The sequence below is a fragment of the Hyla sarda genome, chromosome 1, assembly GCF_029499605.1.
Source record: "Hyla sarda isolate aHylSar1 chromosome 1, aHylSar1.hap1, whole genome shotgun sequence".
Lineage (NCBI taxonomy): Eukaryota > Metazoa > Chordata > Amphibia > Anura > Hylidae > Hyla > Hyla sarda.
Window position 1 is genome coordinate 595,728,879 of NC_079189.1, and position 20,295 is coordinate 595,749,173.

At 43.2% G+C, this 20,295-nt stretch overlaps 1 protein-coding gene across 8 annotated transcripts in view; it reads right to left on the reverse strand.

Moving 5' to 3' along the window:
• Positions 1-20,295, reverse strand: part of LOC130295730 (phospholipid-transporting ATPase ID-like) — a 196,135-nt gene that overhangs the window by 18,825 nt on the left and 157,015 nt on the right. For all 8 annotated transcript variants that reach the window (XM_056546808.1, XM_056546803.1, XM_056546799.1 and 5 more), the window contains 12 exons: positions 13,725-13,797; positions 11,723-11,793; positions 10,695-10,777; positions 9,533-9,691; positions 9,340-9,428; positions 9,033-9,229; positions 8,709-8,917; positions 7,424-7,467; positions 3,975-4,140; positions 3,147-3,335; positions 1,830-1,945; positions 429-593 (listed from right to left, as the gene is read on the reverse strand). In XM_056546808.1, the coding sequence (XP_056402783.1) occupies positions 429-593; positions 1,830-1,945; positions 3,147-3,335; positions 3,975-4,140; positions 7,424-7,467; positions 8,709-8,917; positions 9,033-9,229; positions 9,340-9,428; positions 9,533-9,691; positions 10,695-10,777; positions 11,723-11,793; positions 13,725-13,797 (1,561 nt within the window). The remainder of the gene's footprint in view (positions 1-428; positions 594-1,829; positions 1,946-3,146; positions 3,336-3,974; positions 4,141-7,423; positions 7,468-8,708; positions 8,918-9,032; positions 9,230-9,339; positions 9,429-9,532; positions 9,692-10,694; positions 10,778-11,722; positions 11,794-13,724; positions 13,798-20,295) is intronic.

A 20,295-nucleotide genomic window follows, 5' to 3' on the forward strand; every position in this document is an offset into this window, starting at 1 on the left:
GTCGATAATAAAGAAGGGGGTAAAGTAAGATGAATACTCAAACAGACTACACAGTGTTTGTTTGTAGTCTGTAACTATGGAGACACATGGCCCCGCATAGGAGCTCAAGGCATAAAATGAAACAACTTTATTAATCAAAACAATTTAGTTGTTTTCATGTTCTGAAGCAATACATGAGAAAAATAAAAAAAATCATGACAAAATTATATTATAAATTATATTATAAATAAATAATAATAATAATAAGTAATATAAATAATATTAAAATAACAATACAAAAAAACTTTCTCAGCAATACAACATTTTAGAACGATTTCTAGACCAATCACATGATTCTTGGAGATATTTTTGAACCAAAGTCCCAAAGATATAAAGCCAAATAAAATATTCTGGATTTAGGAAAGATGTCCGAGCATCACTGAACCAACCTTGAGGTCCTTCTCGATCTCCTCATACAGGACAGCCAGCTTCTCCTCCCGGTTCTCCAGGGATGTACTCGCTTCATGGTGCCGCTTCTTCCAGTCGGCAAAGTAGGTCTTATCCAAATCCTTGTAGGCTAAAACAAGGGTGCGCAAACCTTCCCCGGCAAACTCCTATGGCACAAAACATAAAAGCAGACAATGAGGGATGATAAAAGATAACCCCGCGGCTCTACTGTTGTAGCAAATAGTTGTATTCACCACGAAATAACAATTTTGGAGCATCACAGTACTCTGCAATATGACATTCCCCTGTTGTTCCTCCAGGAAATGTATGAATAATATGACAAACTGGCCCCATACCCACTATGGAAATTGAATTATTCTCTCAATGAGAGTCTGCTGCACTGCGGATTCAGATTTTGCTGAAAGAATGAACATGCTAACTCTTTTGGTGGCATTCTGGCGTTGAATTAAAGTGGTACTCCACTGCTAGACATCTTATCCCCTATTCTATGTGTGGTCTGACTAGTGATTTGTACAGCGGTAGAATTATTTCCTTGTCGTGGGCATCTATGCCCCTTTTGATGCCCCCCATGATTTTATTTGCCTTGGCAGCAGCTGCCTGACACTGGTCACTACAGCTAAATTTACTGTTAACTAAGCCTCCCAAGTCTTTTTCTATGTCAGTTGTCCCCAGTGTTTTCTCATTTAATACATAATCCCAGCCTGGATTTTTCCTCCCCATGTGCATGACCTTACATTTATCAGTGTTGAACCTCATCTGCCACTTCCCAGCCCAAACCTCAAACCTATCCAGATACATTTGTAACAGTGCGCTGTCCTCTATTGTGTTTTCAACTATACACAGTGCACCGTCCTCTATTGTGCTATCTACTATATACAGTGCACAGTCCTCTATTGTATTATCTACTATACACAGTGTGCTGTCCTCTATTGTGTTATTTACTAAACACAGTGTACTGTCCTCTATTGTGTTAACCACTTTACAGAGTTTAGTATTATCTGCAAAGATTTCTACTTTATTATTCAACCCCTCTACAAGGTTATTAATGAATATATTAAATAGAATAGGACCCAAGACTGACCCTTGTGGTCCCCACTAGTAACAGTCACCCAATCAGAATAAGTACCATTAATAACCACCCTCTGTTTCCTATCACTGAGCCAGTTACTTACCTGCTTACACACAAATTCCCCCAGCCCAATCCTTCTCATTTTATGTGCCAATCTTTTATGTGGCATCGTATCAAATGCTTTCAAGATCAAGATATACAAAATCAAGCAATTCTGAGCTCCTTACTTCATACATTACACATTTGAACCGGGTGCGGTCTGCTGTTCACCCAACTACTAGTAAAAGACATTTAATGTATAACTAAAACTCACATTCAGGTGGTCAGTGGTCACTTCCTTCAAATCTTCACTGGAATGGTCAAGGAGTTCATACACAATGGTGTCGGCCCCCTTACAGTACAAGGTCAGACGGCCCTCAGGGCTCTGCACTGTGGGCAGAAGGAAAAGGATATCCTCTTCAGTCTGAGCATAACATAAAATCTCCACCACATATCTGGTATCTCACTCACACCACACATAATCACAAAAAGTGAATAGACTAAAAACACATAAGGGCAGCAACTGAAGGGGAAGAACCTTTATGAACCTAAATGGATAAGTAAACATATGTGGTGGCCCAGTGCGGGCTGTACCAGCTGCTATCCTGCACTTAGACAGGTGGCTGAAGCCAGGGCTGGTGCAAGGATTTTTACCACCCAAGGCTAAAGCTAATTTTGCTGCCCTTTGACACCCCCCATTGGCTCCGCCCTTTGACAGAAACTGAAGGGGAAGAACCTTTATGAACCTAAATGGATAAGTAAACATATGTGGTGGCCCAGTGCGAGTTGTACCAGCTGCTATTCTGCACTTAGACAGGTGGCTGAAGTCAGGGCTGGTGTAAGGATTTTTACCACCCAAGGCTAAAGCTAATTTTGCTGCCCTTTGACACCCCCCATTGGCTCCGCCCTTTGACATGTCCCACCTTACTACTGGGGTGACACACTGTAACAAACCTCCCCCTCATGGGGCGGATGTATGGAGGTGCACAATGTCAGGATCAGGATGCTGGACAGGCCTGACCTGCTGTCTGGCCTGGGATGTGGCACTGCGCTCCTCCAGCAGGCTGAAGAATGCAGATTATTATGGTATTGGGAGACGGTGGTGCTGGATGAGTGGCTGCTTTGGATGAGCACCGGGTGTTTTGGATGCTGGCTGGCTATTATAGTTCTTGAGCACCAGAGCGGCACCCCCACTAAGAGGGCGCTCTAGGCGGCTGCCTATTTTGCCTATAGGCAGAATCAGCCCTGGCTGAAGTATAACAAGATTTGCTGGACAGTAAAATGTGTGTTTTAAGTTCTAAGGGCCTTTATAACTGTGTTTTATACATTGCGTATACATTTTCTTGTATTCTCCTGTCAATACATAGTTCACCGAAACCCTGGCTGTCAGAAGTCTTTTTCCTGGACTTTGTATAAGGGGAATTGCTTTATTTGAAAAGGACATTGCTGTATATGTATATGTAGGACATATAGTGATATGTCAGGGACTACTACCCTCATCATACCAACTCACTAAATCATCACTACAACTCCCCTGTAGTCATCACACATGTGTTATCTACCCCTCTGTCTGTCAGACCTCACAACTCACCGATCACGGACATCCTTTTGCGTTCATTGTTGAAGTCCAATATAGCCAACAAATCGTACACTTTGGTCTTCCCCATCTCCACCACTGTGATGGTTTCTGGTGTCCGGGAGCGGAAGACAAAGCCAAAGTTCCTGGCGGCAGTGACCAGCGCTCCCTCATCCGGAGACTGTGCTTGATAGACCAGTTGACCTGAGATGGATGTATAATGAGAAGACCTCAATGGGGTGACATACAGATCTTTTGGTCGGGTCCAGTACTCTACATACTTTACGTACAGCAGCCAGATATAACATGTAGAACAAGAAGGAATTAGGAATTCTCAATTTCCTGTGTTCTTGCGCCAATTTATTTCTATAGTAGTGGCATGTCTGATATGGCTGTGGCAAGTAAACCAAATGTCCACCCACTTGTACATACATACAGCGGCCTACTAGTACAGACGAAGTATGAAAAATTTCAGCTCACCACCGCGTAGTAGTGCACGGATCTGGGCCCGGCAGGACACTCCAATATAGAACAGAAGAACGATGATCCAGCACTTGAAATACAAAAAAGCTTTATTGAAGATCACTGGACACAGGTAAAACCGACCATACCAGACGCGTTTCGAGCGCATGCGCTCGAAACGCGTCTGATGGTATGGTCGGTTTTACCTGTGTCCAGTGATCTTCAATAAAGCTTTTTCATATTTCAAGTGCTGGATCATCGTTCTTCTGTTCTACTTATACAGACCCTTGTAGGCTGAACACCTAAAATTTTAGTTTGCAGATATCAGCAGGTGCCCAAAAAGCTATGTAAACCACCCACATCCCAGAGCCCCTGTCTTACCTTCTTTCTTCTCCTCGGACATCGCCGTGTGACACAACGCCAAAAGACGGAAAAACTCGTGTGTGGCCGGGTCTTCCATTTTCACCGATTCCACCAATCTGTGATCGTGGAAGAAGAACTTGGGGTCGGCCAGAGGATTGTAGGAAAAATCCACCTTTTCCGTGTACTGAGATATAGAAGAGAATGGCCCTGATTTACTACTTTGTGGTTTTAATTCCCTACATTTTTTTCCTCAGTATTTACTAAGGTTTCCCTACATTTTGCACTTTTTCCTACATTTTCCTTTTTGTACACATGCAATGATCGTCGGTTTTCCTCAGCTAAAACATGGGCTAAAAGGGGTATTCCAGTGAAGAATTATATATTTTTTTTAAATAAACTGGTGCCATAAAGTTAAAGAGATTTGTAAATTACGGTACTTCTATTTTAAAATCTTAATCCTTCCAGTACTTATCAGCTACTGTATACTACAGAGGAAGTTGTATTTGTTTCTGGATTCCTTTTCTGTCTGACCACAGTGCTCTCTGCTGACACCTCTGTCCTCATCAGGAACTGTCCAGAGCAGGAGAGATTAGCTATGGGGATTTGCTTGTACTCTGGACAGTTCCTGTCACGGACAGAGGTGTCAGCAGAGGGCACTGCGGTCAAACTGAAGAGTAGTGTTGCTCGCGAATATTCGCAATGCAAATATTATTCGCGAATATCGCATATTCGCGAATTCGCGAATATTCGCGAATATAGCGCTATATATTCGTAATTACGAATATTCGTTATTTTTTATTTTTTTTTTCACAGTACACATCACAGTGATCATCCCTCTCTGCTTCCAGCTTGTGTGGTGTAAAGAAGGCTCTAATACTACTGTGTGAGACTGGTGTGCAAAATTTCGCATATGCGAAAATGTTGCATATGCTAATTTTCGCATATACGAATTTTTGCTTAGCTAATTGTTGTATATGCTAATTTTCGTATACGCGAATTTGCGCATATGCGAAAATAAAACGGGGTCATTACGAATATGCGAATATGCGCGAATATATGACGAATATTCGTCCATATATTTGCGAATATTCGCGAATTCGAATATGGCCTATGCCGCTCAACACTACTGAAGAGAACCATACAGCTTACTGAGGAGCATAGAGTAGCTGATAAGTACTGGAGGGATTAAGATTTTTAAATAGAAGTAATTTACAAATGTGTTTAACTTTCTGGCACCAGTTGATTTAAAAAAATTTTTTTTTCCAGTGGAGTACCCCTTTAAATCTGGTGACCATTATGGCCTCTCGACCAGTGAACATTTCCCTCAACACTCCAACCAAATGTCATGCTGTGAGAGCTGTGGCCCTGTCCTGTTGAAACCAAACATGGTCTGTATCCACATCGTCCAGTTTGGGCCGCAGAAAGGTCTCCAGTATTTCAACGTACAGAGGTCACAGTTGCACCACTTTCCTCAAAAAAGTACAAGTCGATCAAACCAAGCAACTGCACACCAAGGAGTTGCGTGAGGAGAGCGGAGCGGTTGTTTGTGGAGTTCACCAGCGTTATGTTCCGCCCAATAGTGAAAATTCTGCTTGCTTTTGGCTCCACTGATAGGGAAGTGAGCCTCATGACTACTTAGAACCTGGACAAGAACCTCCATACTTAGGTCCCTGTGGATGGCGTTATCTTTCTCATCTAATTCTTGAGCAAACGATAAAGGGGTACTACGATGGAAAACATTTTTTTTTTAATCGACTGGTGCCAGAAAGTTAAACAGATTTGTAAATTATTTCTATTTATAATCTTAATTCTTCCAGTACTTATCAGCTGCTGTATGCTCCACAGGAAGTTGTGAAGTTCTTTCCTGTCTGACCACAGTCCTCTCTGCTGACACCTCTGTCCATGTCAGGAACTGCCCAGAGCAGGAGCAAATCCCCATAGAAAACCTCTCCTGCTCTGGACAGTTCCTGACACGGACAGAGGTGTCAGCAGAGAGCACTGTGGTCAGACTGGAAAGAACAACTCAACTTCCTCTTGAGCATACAGCAGCTGATAAGTACTGGAAGGGTTAATATATTTTAATAGTAGTAATTTACAAATCTCTTTAACTTTCTTGCACCAGTTGATTTGAAAAAAATGGTTTTCCACCGGAGTACCCCTTTAAGTTATGTTCACACACGGCGGAATGTCTGCTGGAACAGGGAGTTGGACGGACATTGAATGCTGAGAGAACATGGGGGCCCTAGGACCACTTGGAAATTCACCGTCTCCATTGACGGCAATGCATTTCTGAGTGGATTCTGCAGAAAGGATCAACATGTCAGGTGTTTCCACCGCAGAAGTTCTGCCACATGCACATTGCAGCAGAATCCCATTGAGAACAATGGGACTCTGCTGCAACAGATAGTCCACCGGGTGAACGAGGCCTTTGGCTAGGGTTACCCAACAGCATTAACTGCGACACAGGTTGTTACGGTCAAAGATCATTGTGTCGCATCACAACATATAAAATGTGGTTATGTTTCACCACTTAAGTGACTCAACAGATCAATTTCCACTCATGATTGCGGCAACTTGCGACCACATTATATTGTGTTTCTTGTGACACAGTAGTCTTTGGCCTCCTGATGCAAAACTACAACTCCCAGCATGCCCAGACAGCCTTCGGCTGTCTGGGCATGCTGGGAGTTGTAATTTTGCAACAGCTGGAGGCACCCTGGTTGGGAAACACTGGTTTGTTGGCTGCTTCAGGACACTTTCTATAATGCAAATAACCAAATCATGCTGCGTGCAGAAACTGAACAATCAGGGCATGCTGGGAAATTTCAGCCTGTAAAACAGTAAATGCAGCTCTAGTATCTATAAACTATAAAATGGTTCTCAAAGAGGGACATATGCTTTAAAGGGGTACTCCCGTGGGAAACTTTTTTTTATTTTTTTTTTTAAATCTACTGGTCCCAGAAAGTTAAACAGATTTGTAAGTCACTTCTATTAAAAAATCTTAATCCTTCCAGTACTTTTTAGGGGCTATATACTACAGAGAAAATGCTTTTCTTTTTAGATTTCTCTGATGTAATGACCACAGTGCTCTCTGCTGTCCATTTTAGGAACTGTCCAGAGCAGCATATGTTTGCTATGTGGATTTTCTCCTGCTCTGGACAGTTCCTAAAATGGACAGCAGAGGTCAGCAGAGAGCACTGTGGTCATGACATCAGAGAAATCTAAAAAGAAAAGCATTTCCTCTGTAGTATATAGCCCCTAAAAAGTACTGGAAGGATTAAGATTTTTTTAATAGAAGTGATTTACAAATTTGTTTAACTTTCTGGCACCAGTTGATTTAAAAAAAAACATTTTCCACGGGAGTACCCTATAACAATAGTGAACATTTTCTTTAAAAATGTAAACATTGTTTTCAGGCATAGTCCCCACCTTCACCCCCCCCCCCCCCCCCCCCGCATCCCCCTTACCTCATTTACTTCAAGCCTGTTGCCAGCATAGTCAAATACGTCACCTATAAGGAAAAAAAACTGTTAGTACTATCAGGGTTACAGGAGAACTATGGAAAAAACTATATTGAGGGTCCTGGAAGATTGTAATGTTGCACTTTTTTAACATGGGGCTATAGACCCCCCCCAGTGATCAGATTTGTGAATCCCAAATTCAGAAAGGGTTAAATGGACGTCACATTCAATCATGCTGTTGGCTATATTTTAATAGTTTTGATATTTGTTGTTTTTTTTTAACAAATACTTTTAGTCCCCCTAGGGGGCCTTTTTAAATATAAAGATAGTGTGCATGCTGTTTACTCGTGGTGGCATAAGAAGTAGTTGGGGCCTAGTAAAGTTGATGTACGGTATATATATATATTTTTTTTTTAAAGAACGCTATTGCTACTTTCTAGTAAAAAAAAAAACAAGCAAACGCTGCTCATTATATTTATGACTGCATTCAGAGCCTGTGACGTGGCATCACAGCTTACAAGGGAGCTTATATAGAAGGTCTCTGCCCTATGGCTAATAACATTAATTAGTTAGTTTATTATACTGTGTGACACCGTACACAGGTTGTTACTTTCATTAGACAACACTTTTAAAGGGGTACTCCGCTGAAAAACATCTTAACATCTTAAGGGATAAGATGTCTGACCCCCCGCGATCTCTGAGCCGGCAGTGGCACTGTCGGGAACACAAAACCTTGGAGCTTCCGCGTTTGTGACGCCACGCCACGCTCCCGCTCCCCCATTCATGTCTATGGGAGGGGGCGTGACGGCTAGTACGTAGCCGTCACTCCTGCTCCCATAGACATGAATGGAGGGGGCGTGGCGGCTGCAGACATCTGGCATGGAGCTGAGTTCGCTCTGTGCATGAATGGGCCACGTCGGAGATTGTGGGGGTCCCCAGCAGTGGGACCCCACGATCAGACATCTTATCCCCAATCCAAAGATGTTTTTTGGCAGCATACCCCTTTAAGGCAGGGTTTGTATATGTTCAGCAATCTGGAGCAGTTCTAAATGGGAATGCCAGGACTGCTTCAGATCCGTCCAATCCATTGCACAACAGGCTGGTGTTGGACCTATGGTGCATTCGGCATCAATACCCTCCAGCATGGTTTTGCCGTTTTTGATCCAGCTTCTGCTTACCAATAGCAACTATGTCAGATGAATGAGATCAAACTCTTACCAATAGCTGTATCTAGATCAAAAGTCTAGGTACCATCAAAATGGCAGTAACAAAACTGGACAATCTCACTCACCATATGAATTCCCATTTATAGTACACTTATTGAAGGTCATGATGTTCTGTGTGAGAGTCCCGGTCTTGTCAGAGAAGATGTATTTGATCTGCCCTAGCTCCTCATTGAGGGTGGTGGTTCGAGCCTCTGATGGAGTGTCCTTCTTTGGGTAATACATCTTACGGTCCCAATTGATATAAAAGCTGTTTCCAAGACGAATTATTTCAACGCTAAAGACAAAAAAGAGTGAAGAGCGGTTTCAGAAATGGCAATGTGGCTTCCCTTCTTGCGGTCAATTTTGTGTTTGCCTTGGTTATTTAGAAGATCAGTAGATAAAAGTCCTACCTGACATAGAGGGATATAGGCACCACAGTGTTGAGAATGATGACATAGGACCAAAACATGAGAAATCCGGAGAAGGCTGCGTTGTTGACACCTTCAGGCCATGGGAGATACAACTGGAAGTAATAGCCCTGTTTGCTTTCCCAAATTGCATTCCCAATAGCCAAAATAATACACATGAAACCCAAGAACCCAAAGATCTGTCAAAGTAATACAAGGGAAATTTGAGATGAATATTTTTCTAACAGCTCCAATGGCCAAAAATTAACTATTATCTGTAATGGAATGATAAAAAAGTATAGAAACATACCCAAAGCACAAGAATATTCATGAGCCGGTCAATGCTGGTCCTTTTCAGAGTGGTCCGACCACTGTTCTGCATCAGTTTTGTGTCAGGTCCTAAAAGGATGAATATTAGGTCAATAAGAAGATGCATTCTTGTATTTTCATCTCATTTTCCACCTCAGTGAAATACTTCAAGGTTTCCTGGTTATTTTTCCAACCTGCAAAGATGACCATTCCAAAGCACCATTCTGTGTTCCTGAGAGTGCACCCACGAAGCAAGATTTTTCCATTGTCCAGAGCATATTTTTCTCCCTTGTAGGTCAGGGTCCCGGTGAAGGTGTCTAGTTTGTTATTGGGGGCCTCACATACAATTTCACCTAGTAGAAGAATAAGTAAAATAATAAAAATAGTGATGTTCCAATATCGATACCAGCATGTAATGTGTAGAATGTGGTTTCGATTAAGGGATAATTTTGTTGTGTTTGGCTGAAGCATCATGTGTCGCTGTGATGTGACAAGGCACGGGCCTATCAGCAGGCTTGGACCTAGTATCCATGCCCTTCTCAGGTGCATATAAATACCTAGCTAGTCTGCTTAGTCCTTGCTTGTGTTCAGTTCTTCTGCACTAGCTCTTGTATACTCCTTGCTTGTTTAAACCTGTGTATTCCGACCTTGGCTTGTGACATTACTATTCTCTGCTTATTGATTTGGTACTTTTGCTGCCATCCTGGCTTGGACCTGGATTGTTTGATTACTCTCCATGTTTTTGTGTTTTTCCCCTGTGTTTTATATGTTAACCCTGTGTATTCTGACCTGCTTCACTTATGTCTGTACAGTGTTTTTTTTTATTGTTTTGGATCTTGTTACGCCACTGCACTTATTCAGAACGGAGACCACTGCCTAGTTGAGGATCTGTCACTTAAGCAGATACTCAAGTAGACAGGTAAAGTGGTTGTGGGTGAGCTGAGGGCTGCACTTTTTCCTTCCCCTCATGACACAGTATCTGTGGTGATACTAGACATTTCCAATGGCAAATGTGCCTATTCTGATACCTGCTACCTGATACCTATCATCTGCACCGCAACTGCCTCTTCAAAAGAAAAAAACAGATGCATTACAAGGGTGTTCTCTAATTTTAAGAGGTCGTCCCCTTGCAAATTATCGAACAAAGGGGCGAGCAAACAGACGTGATGGCTACGTGACTCATCTGTTATTGGTATCGGTAAGTACTAGAAAAAAAAGTATCGATACTCCTACCCAGTCTAAAAAAATTAAAATAAAGTAGACGGGTGCAACACTATAGGATGTGAAGCCACCATGTGACTATATGCTAAATATATATCCCTACTGTAAAACTGGGTTAGCACACAATTGACATACCATCAAACTGTGAGAGTTCTGTCAGATTCTCTCCTAGGTCTCCTGTTATAGTAAGAGACTGCTTCACCTTCAGATTCGTCTCTCTAAAAGAAAACACATAAAATAAGGGGGACAGGAGATTAAGACCCAAGTCTTTTACAGTAACATGAATGAGTGATTCCAGGTGCAAACTAATATTCAGCCCTTAGAGAGAGTTATGGAATGCTACTCTATTTAGGGCTCATAGGAAAGTATAGGTACTACTACTATAGTATAGGCATTATAGGTATTACTACTAAAATTCAACCACACATGAATATATAATTTTATTGTACTGTTTCCATCTACAAAAATATTATTACTATGACACTGTTACCTATGTACAAGAATATAGGTAACTACTAACGTATTGCTTCTATGTACAAGAATATAACTACTATAAATATAATACTGCCTCCTATGTACAAGAATATAACTACTATAATACTACTCCTATATACAAGAATATAACTACTATAATACTGCTCCTATGTACAAGTATATAACTACCATAATACTGCCTCCTATGTACAAGAATATAACTACTATAAATATAATACTGCCTCCTATGTACAAGAATATAACTACTATAATACTGCTCCTATATGAAAGAATATAACTACTATAATACTGTTTCCTATGTACAAGAATGTAACTACTATAATACTGCCTTCTGTGTACAAGAATATAACTACTATAATACTGCTCCTATGTACAAGAATATAACTACTATAATACTGCTCCTATGTGCAAGTGTATAACTACTATAATACTGTCTCCTATGTGTAAGAATATAACTACTGTACTATAATACTGCTCCTATATACAAGAATATAACTACAATAATACTGCCTCCTATACACAAGAATATATCTACAATAATACTGCCTGCTACATACAAGAATATATCTACAATAATACTGCCCCTACATACTAGAATATAACTACTATAATACTGCCTCCTATATACAAGAATATAACTACTATAATACTGCCCCCTAATCACTTACCCGTCTAGCTCCGCCGTCTCGATGTATACCAGGCTGTTGGGTTCACTGCTGGAAAGTAACATCAGATCTGCCTAAACACAAGAGAGCAGTGAGACACCTCCATGCGGGGACAAGGAACCTCTTATCTCCTTACATTACATTTACAGATAGGACTGGACACCATCAAAAGACTTAATAAGGACAGAGAAGACGTGCCCCTGGGCAAGAGTGGCATGGAGAGGCACTTCACAGTAACAAAATGTAATCTAGATATCAGACATAGCTGAACTTGAACAAGTGTTTCCCAACCAGGGTGCCTCCAGCTGTTGCAAAACTGCAACTCCCAGCAGTAGTTTTGCAACAGCTGGAAGCACCCTAGTTGGAAAACCTTGATCTGGGTATTCTGTGAATATACACTCACTGGGTACTTTATTAGGTACACCTTGCTAGTCCCGGGTTGGACCCTCTTTAAACTTTCTACAAGGTGATGGGAACATTCCTCAGAAATTTTGCTCCATTTGGACATGATGACATCACACAGTTCCTCCATATGGACATGATGACATCACACAGTTCCTCCATATGGACATGATGACATCACACAGTTCCTTCATATGGACATGATGACATCACACAGTTCCTTCATATAGACATGATGACATCACACAGTTCCTTCATATGGACATGATGACATCACACAGTTCCTTCATATAGACATGATGACATCACACAGTTCCTTCATATGGACATGATGACATCACACACTTCCTCCATATAGACATGATGACATCACACAGTTCCTCCATATAGACATGATGACATCACACAGTTCCTCTATATGGACATGATGACATCACACACTTCCTCTATATGGACATGATGACATCACACAGTTCCTCTATATGGACATGATGACATCACACAGTTCCTCTATATGGACATGATGACATCACACAGTATCTCCATATGGACATGATGACATCACACAGTTCCTCCATATGGACATGATGACATCACACAGTTCCTCCATATGGACATAATGACATCACACACTTCCTCTATATGGACATGATGACATCACACAGTTCCTCTATATGGACATGATGACATCACACAGTTCCTCTATATGGACATGATGACATCACACAGTATCTCCATATGGACATGATGACATCACACAGTTCCTCCATATGGACATAATGACATCACACACTTCCTCTATTTGGACATGATGACATCACACACTTCCTCTATATGGACATGATGACATCACACAGTTCCTCTATATGGACATGATAATAATTATTATTTATTGATATTATGATATATATAAAAGGTGGGTTCCTGTTTAGCGCTAATATACATTGCCCTTTATTTTATAATTATTATTTATATAGAAAAAGGGAGCTATATTATATATTAAGCAGCCATCAGAACCCTGGGTCCAATCCCAGACGGGAAGCGCAGGCATCTATATACATTTGCTACATAGTTAAAGGGGTACTCCGGTGGAAAACATTTTTTTTTTAACTCAACTGGTGCCAGAAAGTTAAACAGATTTGTAAATGACTTCTATTAAAAAATCTTCACCCTTCCAGTACTTGTTAGCAGCTGTATGCTACAGAAGAATTTTTTTTTTCTTTTTTGTCTTGTCCACAGCGCTCTCTGCTGACACCTGATGCCCGTGTCAGGAACTGTCCAGAGCAGGAGAAAATCCCCATAGCAAACCTATCCTGCTCTGGGCAGTTCCTGACATGGACAGAGGTGTCAGCAGAGAGCACTGTGGACAAGACAAAAAAGAAATTCAAAAAGAATAGAATTTCCTCTGTAGCATACAGCTGCTAAAAAGTACTGGAAGGGTAAAGATTTTTTAACAGAAGTAATTTACTAATCTGTTTAACTATCTGGCACCAGTTCATTTAAAAAAAAAAAATTTCCACCGGAGTACCCCTTTAACTAGAACTGAATGAATTACACGTAAACATGCAACATATAATACAAGGGTATAAAGTATTAAACTTACTGTCACAAAGTTGTTATTTTCCAGTTTTATGATGTCGCCCACCTGCACTTTCATCCATTTTTCGTTCGTAAACCTGAAGAAAAAGCAAATAATGTGACACGAAATATACAAAAAAAGGGGAACGATTTATCAAAACCTGTCCAGAGGAAAAGTTGCCCAGTTGCCCATAGCAACCAATCAGATCGCTTCTTTCCTTTTTAACAAGGCCTCTGCAAAATGAAAGTAACGATCTGATTGGTTGCTATGGGCAACTGGGCAATTTTCCTCTCCACAGGTTTTGATAAATCTCCCCCAAAGGCTTTTATTCTGCTTTATTAGACTTTCATTGAACGTGGTATTGGACACCGCTATGATCGTTGACTTTAGCTTTGTTGCTTGGCCTACTAGAGGCTAAAGTAGTCTTAAAGGGGTATTCCGGGATTTTTTATTTATTTGACTGTACTACAGCGGCTGTAAAGTTAGTGTAGTTTCTAATATAGTGTCTGTACCTGTGTTTGATGGCTGGTCTCGCAATTCTTATGTGACCTTTGCCCCGGATGTTCATTTTTAGCACCATACAAAATTAGTGTCTTCTCACTTCTACCAGGTCGCAGTGCGGCAAAAGTAATTTGACCTTTATAGGGGTATTACGGCCAATGGCATCTTATCCCCTGCTGCTCCAGTCTCGGAAACCTCTGTCTATCGGGGACTGGAGATGTGACGTCACGCCCCCTCGTCACATCACACCACGCCTCCTCCATTCATGTCTATGGGAGGGGGCGTGATGGCCATCCCGCCCCCTCCCATAGACATGAATGGAGGGGGCGTGGCGTCACAAATGGGCCTTAACATCACGTCATGTCTACAGTCCCGGAAACAGAGGTTTCCGACACAGGAGCGGTAGCCCCACATAGAATGCGGGTACTACACGGAGATCGCGGGTGGGGGAGGGGTCCCAATGGCGGACATCTTATGCCTCATCCTTTGGATAGGGGATAGGATGTCTTTTGCCAGAATATCCCTTTAATCACCATTTTGTGTTTAATGAAGATTTGAAGTCTTTAGGCTGTGTTCACACATACCATTTTTACTGCCTTTTTTGATACACTGCTCAAAAAAATAAAGGGAACACTTAAAGGGGTATTCCCGGCCAAAACTTTTTATATATATATATCAACTGGCTCCGGAAAGTTAAACAGATTTGTAAATTACTTCGATTAAAAAATCTTAATCCTTCCAATAGTTATTAGCTTCTGAAGTTGAGTTGTTGTTTTCTGTCTAACTGCTTTCTGATGACTCACGTCCCGGGAGCTGTGCAGTTCCTATGGGGATATTCTCCCATCATGCACAGCTCCCGGGACGTGACATCATCATTGAGCAGTTAGACAGAAAACTTCAGAAGCTAATAACTATTGGAAGGATTAAGATTTTTTAATAGAAGTAATTTACAAATCTGTTTAACTTTCCGGAGCCAGTTGATATATATATATATATATATATATATATATATATATATATATATATAAGTTTTTGCCTGGAATACCCCTTTAAAAAACACAATGTAACTCCAAGTCAATGACACTTCTGTGAAATCACACTGTCCACTCAGGAAGCAACACTGATTGACAATCAATGTCACATGCTGTTGTGCAAATGGAACAGACAACAGGTGGAAATTCTAGGCAATTACCAAGACACCCCAAATAAAGGAGTGGTTGTGCAGGTGGTGACCACAAACCACTTCTCAGTTCCTATGCTTCCTATGCTTCAGAAACAGACTCCATGAGGGTGGTATGAGGGCCCGACATCCACAGGTGGGGGTTGTGCTTACAGCCCAACACTGTGCAGGACGTTTGGCATTTGCCAGAGAACACCAAGATCGGAAAATTCACCACTAGTGCCCTGTGCTCTTCACAGATAAAAGCAGGTTCACACTGAGCACGTGTGACAGACGTGACAGTGTCTGGAGACCAGTGGCGGATCCAGGGGGGGGGGGCAACGGGGCAATTGCCCCCCCCCCCCCAAGATTGCCGCACGCAGCACCCGCTCCACCACCTTGCATGGTGGAGCCGAAGCTGTAAGCTCCGGCTCCACCATTCACTGAACTTTCACACGCTGTGATTACACAGTGTGTGAGCTGCGGGGACGCGATCCACTAGAGGCCGGCGCGATGACATCATCGCACCGGCGCCCGGAGATCCTGTTCCCGCAGCCCGCATACTGTAAGTAGTGAAGAATATGCTCAGGGGCCAGGGGATTTGGGGAAACTATATACAGGAGGAGGGGGAGGGGGATTTAAAAACTTGGAAAAAGGGAATATTTAATGTGTAGGGCAAAGCACAGGGGGCATTATATGGGAAGAGCACATGGCAGGGGACCCCCCTGTGCTGTGCCCCTCACATATAATGCCCCCTGTGCTGTGTCCCTCACATATAATTTATATGTTTGGGGCACAGCACAGGGGGCATTATATGTGAGGGGCACAGCACAGGGGGCATTATATGTGAGGGGCACAGCACAGGGGGCATTATATGAAATAATGCCCCCTGTGCTGTGCCCCTCCCATATAATGCCCCCTGTGCTGTGTCCCACACATATAAATTGTGTGTGTGGGGCACAGCACAGGGGGCATTATATGAAATAATGCCTTCTGTGCTGTGCCCCTCACATATAATGCACCCTGTGCTGTGCCCCTCACATATAACGCCCCCTGTGCTGTGCCCCTCACATATAATGCCCCCTGTACTGTGTCCCACACATATAAATTATATGTGTGGGGCACAGGGGACATTATATGTGAGGGGCACAGCACAGGAGGCATTATTTCATATAATGCCCCCTGTGCTGTGCTCCACACATATAATGCCCCCTGTGCTGTGCCCCTCGCATATAATGCCCCCTGTGCTGTGCCCCACACATATAAATTATATGTGTGGGGCACAGCACAGGGGGCATTATATGTGAGGGGCACAGCACAGGGGCCATTATATGTGAGGGGCACAGCACAGGAGGCATTATTTCATATAATGCCCCCTGTGCTGTACTCCACACATATAATGCCACCTGTGCTGTGCCCCACACATATAATGCCCTGTGCTATGCCCCACACATATAATTCCCCCTGTACTGTGCCCCTCACATATAATGCCCCCTGTGCTGTGCCCCACACATATAAATTATATGTGTGGGGCACAGGGGGCATTATATGTGGGGGGCATTATATGTGAGGGGCACAGCACAGGAGGCATTATTTCATATAATGCCCCCTGTGCTGTGCTCCACACATATAATGCCACCTGTGCTGTGCCCCACACATATAATGCCCCGTGCCTTGTCCCACACATATAATGCCCCCTGTGCTGTGTCTCACACATATAAATTGTGTGTGTGGGGCACAGCACAGGGGGCATTATATGAAATAATGCCTCCTGTGCTGTGCCCCTCACATATAATGCCCCCTGTGCTGTGCCCCTCACATATAATGCCCCCTGTGCTGTGCCCCTCACATATAATGCCCCCTGTGCTGTGCCCCTCACATATAATGCCCCCTGTACTGTGTCTCACACATATAAATTATATGTGTGGGGCACAGGGGACATTATATGTGAGGGGCACAGCACAGGAGGCATTATTTCATATAATGCCCCCTGTGCTGTGCTCCACACATATAATGCCCCCTGTGCTGTGCCCCTCGCATATAATGCCCCCTGTGCTGTGCCCCACACATATAAATTATATGTGTGGGGCACAGCACAGGGGGCATTATATGTGAGGGGCACAGCACAGGGGCCATTATATGTGAGGGGCACAGCACAGGAGGCATTATTTCATATAATGCCCCCTGTGCTGTACTCCACACATATAATGCCACCTGTGCTGTGCCCCACACATATAATGCCCTGTGCTATGCCCCACACATATAATTCCCCCTGTGCTGTGCCCCTCACATATAATGCCCCCTGTGCTGTGCCCCACACATATAAATTATATGTGTGGGGCACAGGGGGCATTATATGTGGGGGGCATTATATGTGAGGGGCACAGCACAGGAGGCATTATTTCATATAATGCCCCCTGTGCTGTGCTCCACACATATAATGCCACCTGTGCTGTGCCCCACACATATAATGCCCCGTGCCTTGTCCCACACATATAATGCCCCCTGTGCTGTGCCCATCACATATAATGCCCCATAATGCACCCCTCACATATAATGCCCCCATCACGCACCCCTCACATATAATGCCCCCATCATGCACCCCTCATATATAATGCCCCCATCATGCGCCCTTCACATATAATGCCCCCGTCATGCGCCCCTCACATATAATGCCCCCTGTGCTGTGCCCCTCACAAATAATGCTCCTTTCATGTGCCCCAAACATAAAATGCCCCCTGTGCTGTCCCCCTCACATATAATGCCCCCTGAGGGGACAGGATGGGGGCATTATATGTGAGGGACACAGCACAGGGGGCATTATATGTGAAGGGCACAGCACGGGGCATTATATGTGAGGGACGCATGATGGGGGCATTATATATGTGGGGCAAAGAACAGGGGCATTAAATGTGATGGGCACAGCACGGGGCATTATATGTGAGGGGCGCATGATGGGGGCATTATATGCGAGGGGCAAAGAACGGGGGCATTATATGTGAAGGGCACAGCACAGGGGGCAATATATGTTAGGGGCACAGGACAGAGGGCATTATTATTATGTGGAGGGGAACAGGACGGGTAATAATTATATGTAGGGGCACAAGATGGGGCATTATTACTATATGTGAAGGCACAGAGTGTTCTGCCTTTCAGAAGTATAGTGTATATGATGAGGAATTTCTGGGGTGGTACGTTTTTTATGGGCCACAAAACATTTGGGTATTTTATTCAGAGGGTGTAATGCACAGCAAGTTATATTCAGAGAGTGCAGTGTGTGGTAGTATTAAATTTAGAGAACACAGTGTGTGGTAGTATTATATTCAGAGGGTACGGTGTGTGGTGGTATTATATTCAGAGGGTACAGTGTGTTGTATATTCAGGAGGTACAGTGTGTCAGAATTATATTCAGAGGGTGTGTGGCGGTACTGTATTAGAAGAATACAGTGTTTGGCAGTATTATAATAATTATTGTTTTCATATAGAGGATCAGAATCCGCTGACATAGAAACCATCTGGGCGTCAAATTCTGCTGAGAGAAAATATAGCTGGAACAATTCCCGGCGGTATGTGCCATCTGAATTAGATAAGGAAAGACTATAGAGAAGACGTCACCTGTAGTCACTGATATCATTCTGTATTCTCCTCACTATAGAGAAGACGTCACCTGTAGTCACTGATATCATTGTGTATTCTCCTCACTATAGAGAAGACGTCACCTGTAGTCACTGATATCATTGTGTATTCTCCTCACTATAGAGAAGACGTCACCTGTAGTCACTGATATCATTGTGTATTCTCCTCACTATAGAGAAGACGTCACCTGTAGTCACTGATATCATTCTGTATTTTCCTCACTATAGAGAAGACATCACCTGTAGTCACTGATATCATTCTGTATTCTCCTCACTATAGAGAAGACGTCACCTGTAGTCACTGATATCATTGTGTATTCTCCTCACTATAGAGAAGACGTCACCTGTAGTCACTGATATCATTGTGTATTCTCCTCACTATAGAGAAGACGTCACCTGTAGTCACTGATATCATTCTGTATCCTCCTGTGTGTGTCCCATCAGAGCTGTAGTCACTTGTAAGTTCTGCAGTAATGATGGGTGAAACAACAACTCCCAGCATCCCCTCACCACTACTTAGGTCATACTGGGAGCTGTAGTTTTAAATGGTAAAAACCTCTTTAGCACTTTCCCATTCTGCGGCAATTGGTATATTTGATAATTATTCTGACAAGTGAACATGGCCTAAGAGTCTTAAACAAGGTTAGGACTGTAGGATACATTTAATAATATTGTAAGTTCCGTGAGTAACATCTTGTTTTCTGTCTGCCAACACAAAATACTCTAATAGTGCCCCTCCCGAGACTCCACTCTGGATCCGCCCCTGCTGGAGACGCCGTGGAGAACGTTCTGCTGCCTGCAACATCCTCCAGCATGACCGGTTTGGTGGTGGGTCAGTAATGGCGCGGGGTGGTATTTCTTTGGGGGCCGCACAGCCCTCCATATGCTTTCCAGAGGTAGCCTGACTGCCATTAGGTACCGAGATGAGATCCTCAGACCCCTTGTGAGACCATATGCTGGTGCGGTTGGCGCTGGGTTCCTCCTAATGCAAGACAATGCTAGACCTCCTGTAGCTGGAGTGTGTCAGCAGTTCCTACAAGAGGAAGGCATTGATGCTATGGACTTGCCCGCCCGTTCACCAGACCTGAATCCGATTGAGCACATCTGGGACATCATGTCTCGCTCCATCCACCAATGACACATTGCACCACAGACTGTCCAGGAGTTGGCGGATGCTTTAGTCCAGGTCTGGGAGGACTTCCCTCAGGAGACCATCCTCCACCTCATCAGGAGCATGCCCAGGCATTGTTGGGAGGTCATACGGGCACGTGGAGGCCACACACACTACTGAGCCTCATTG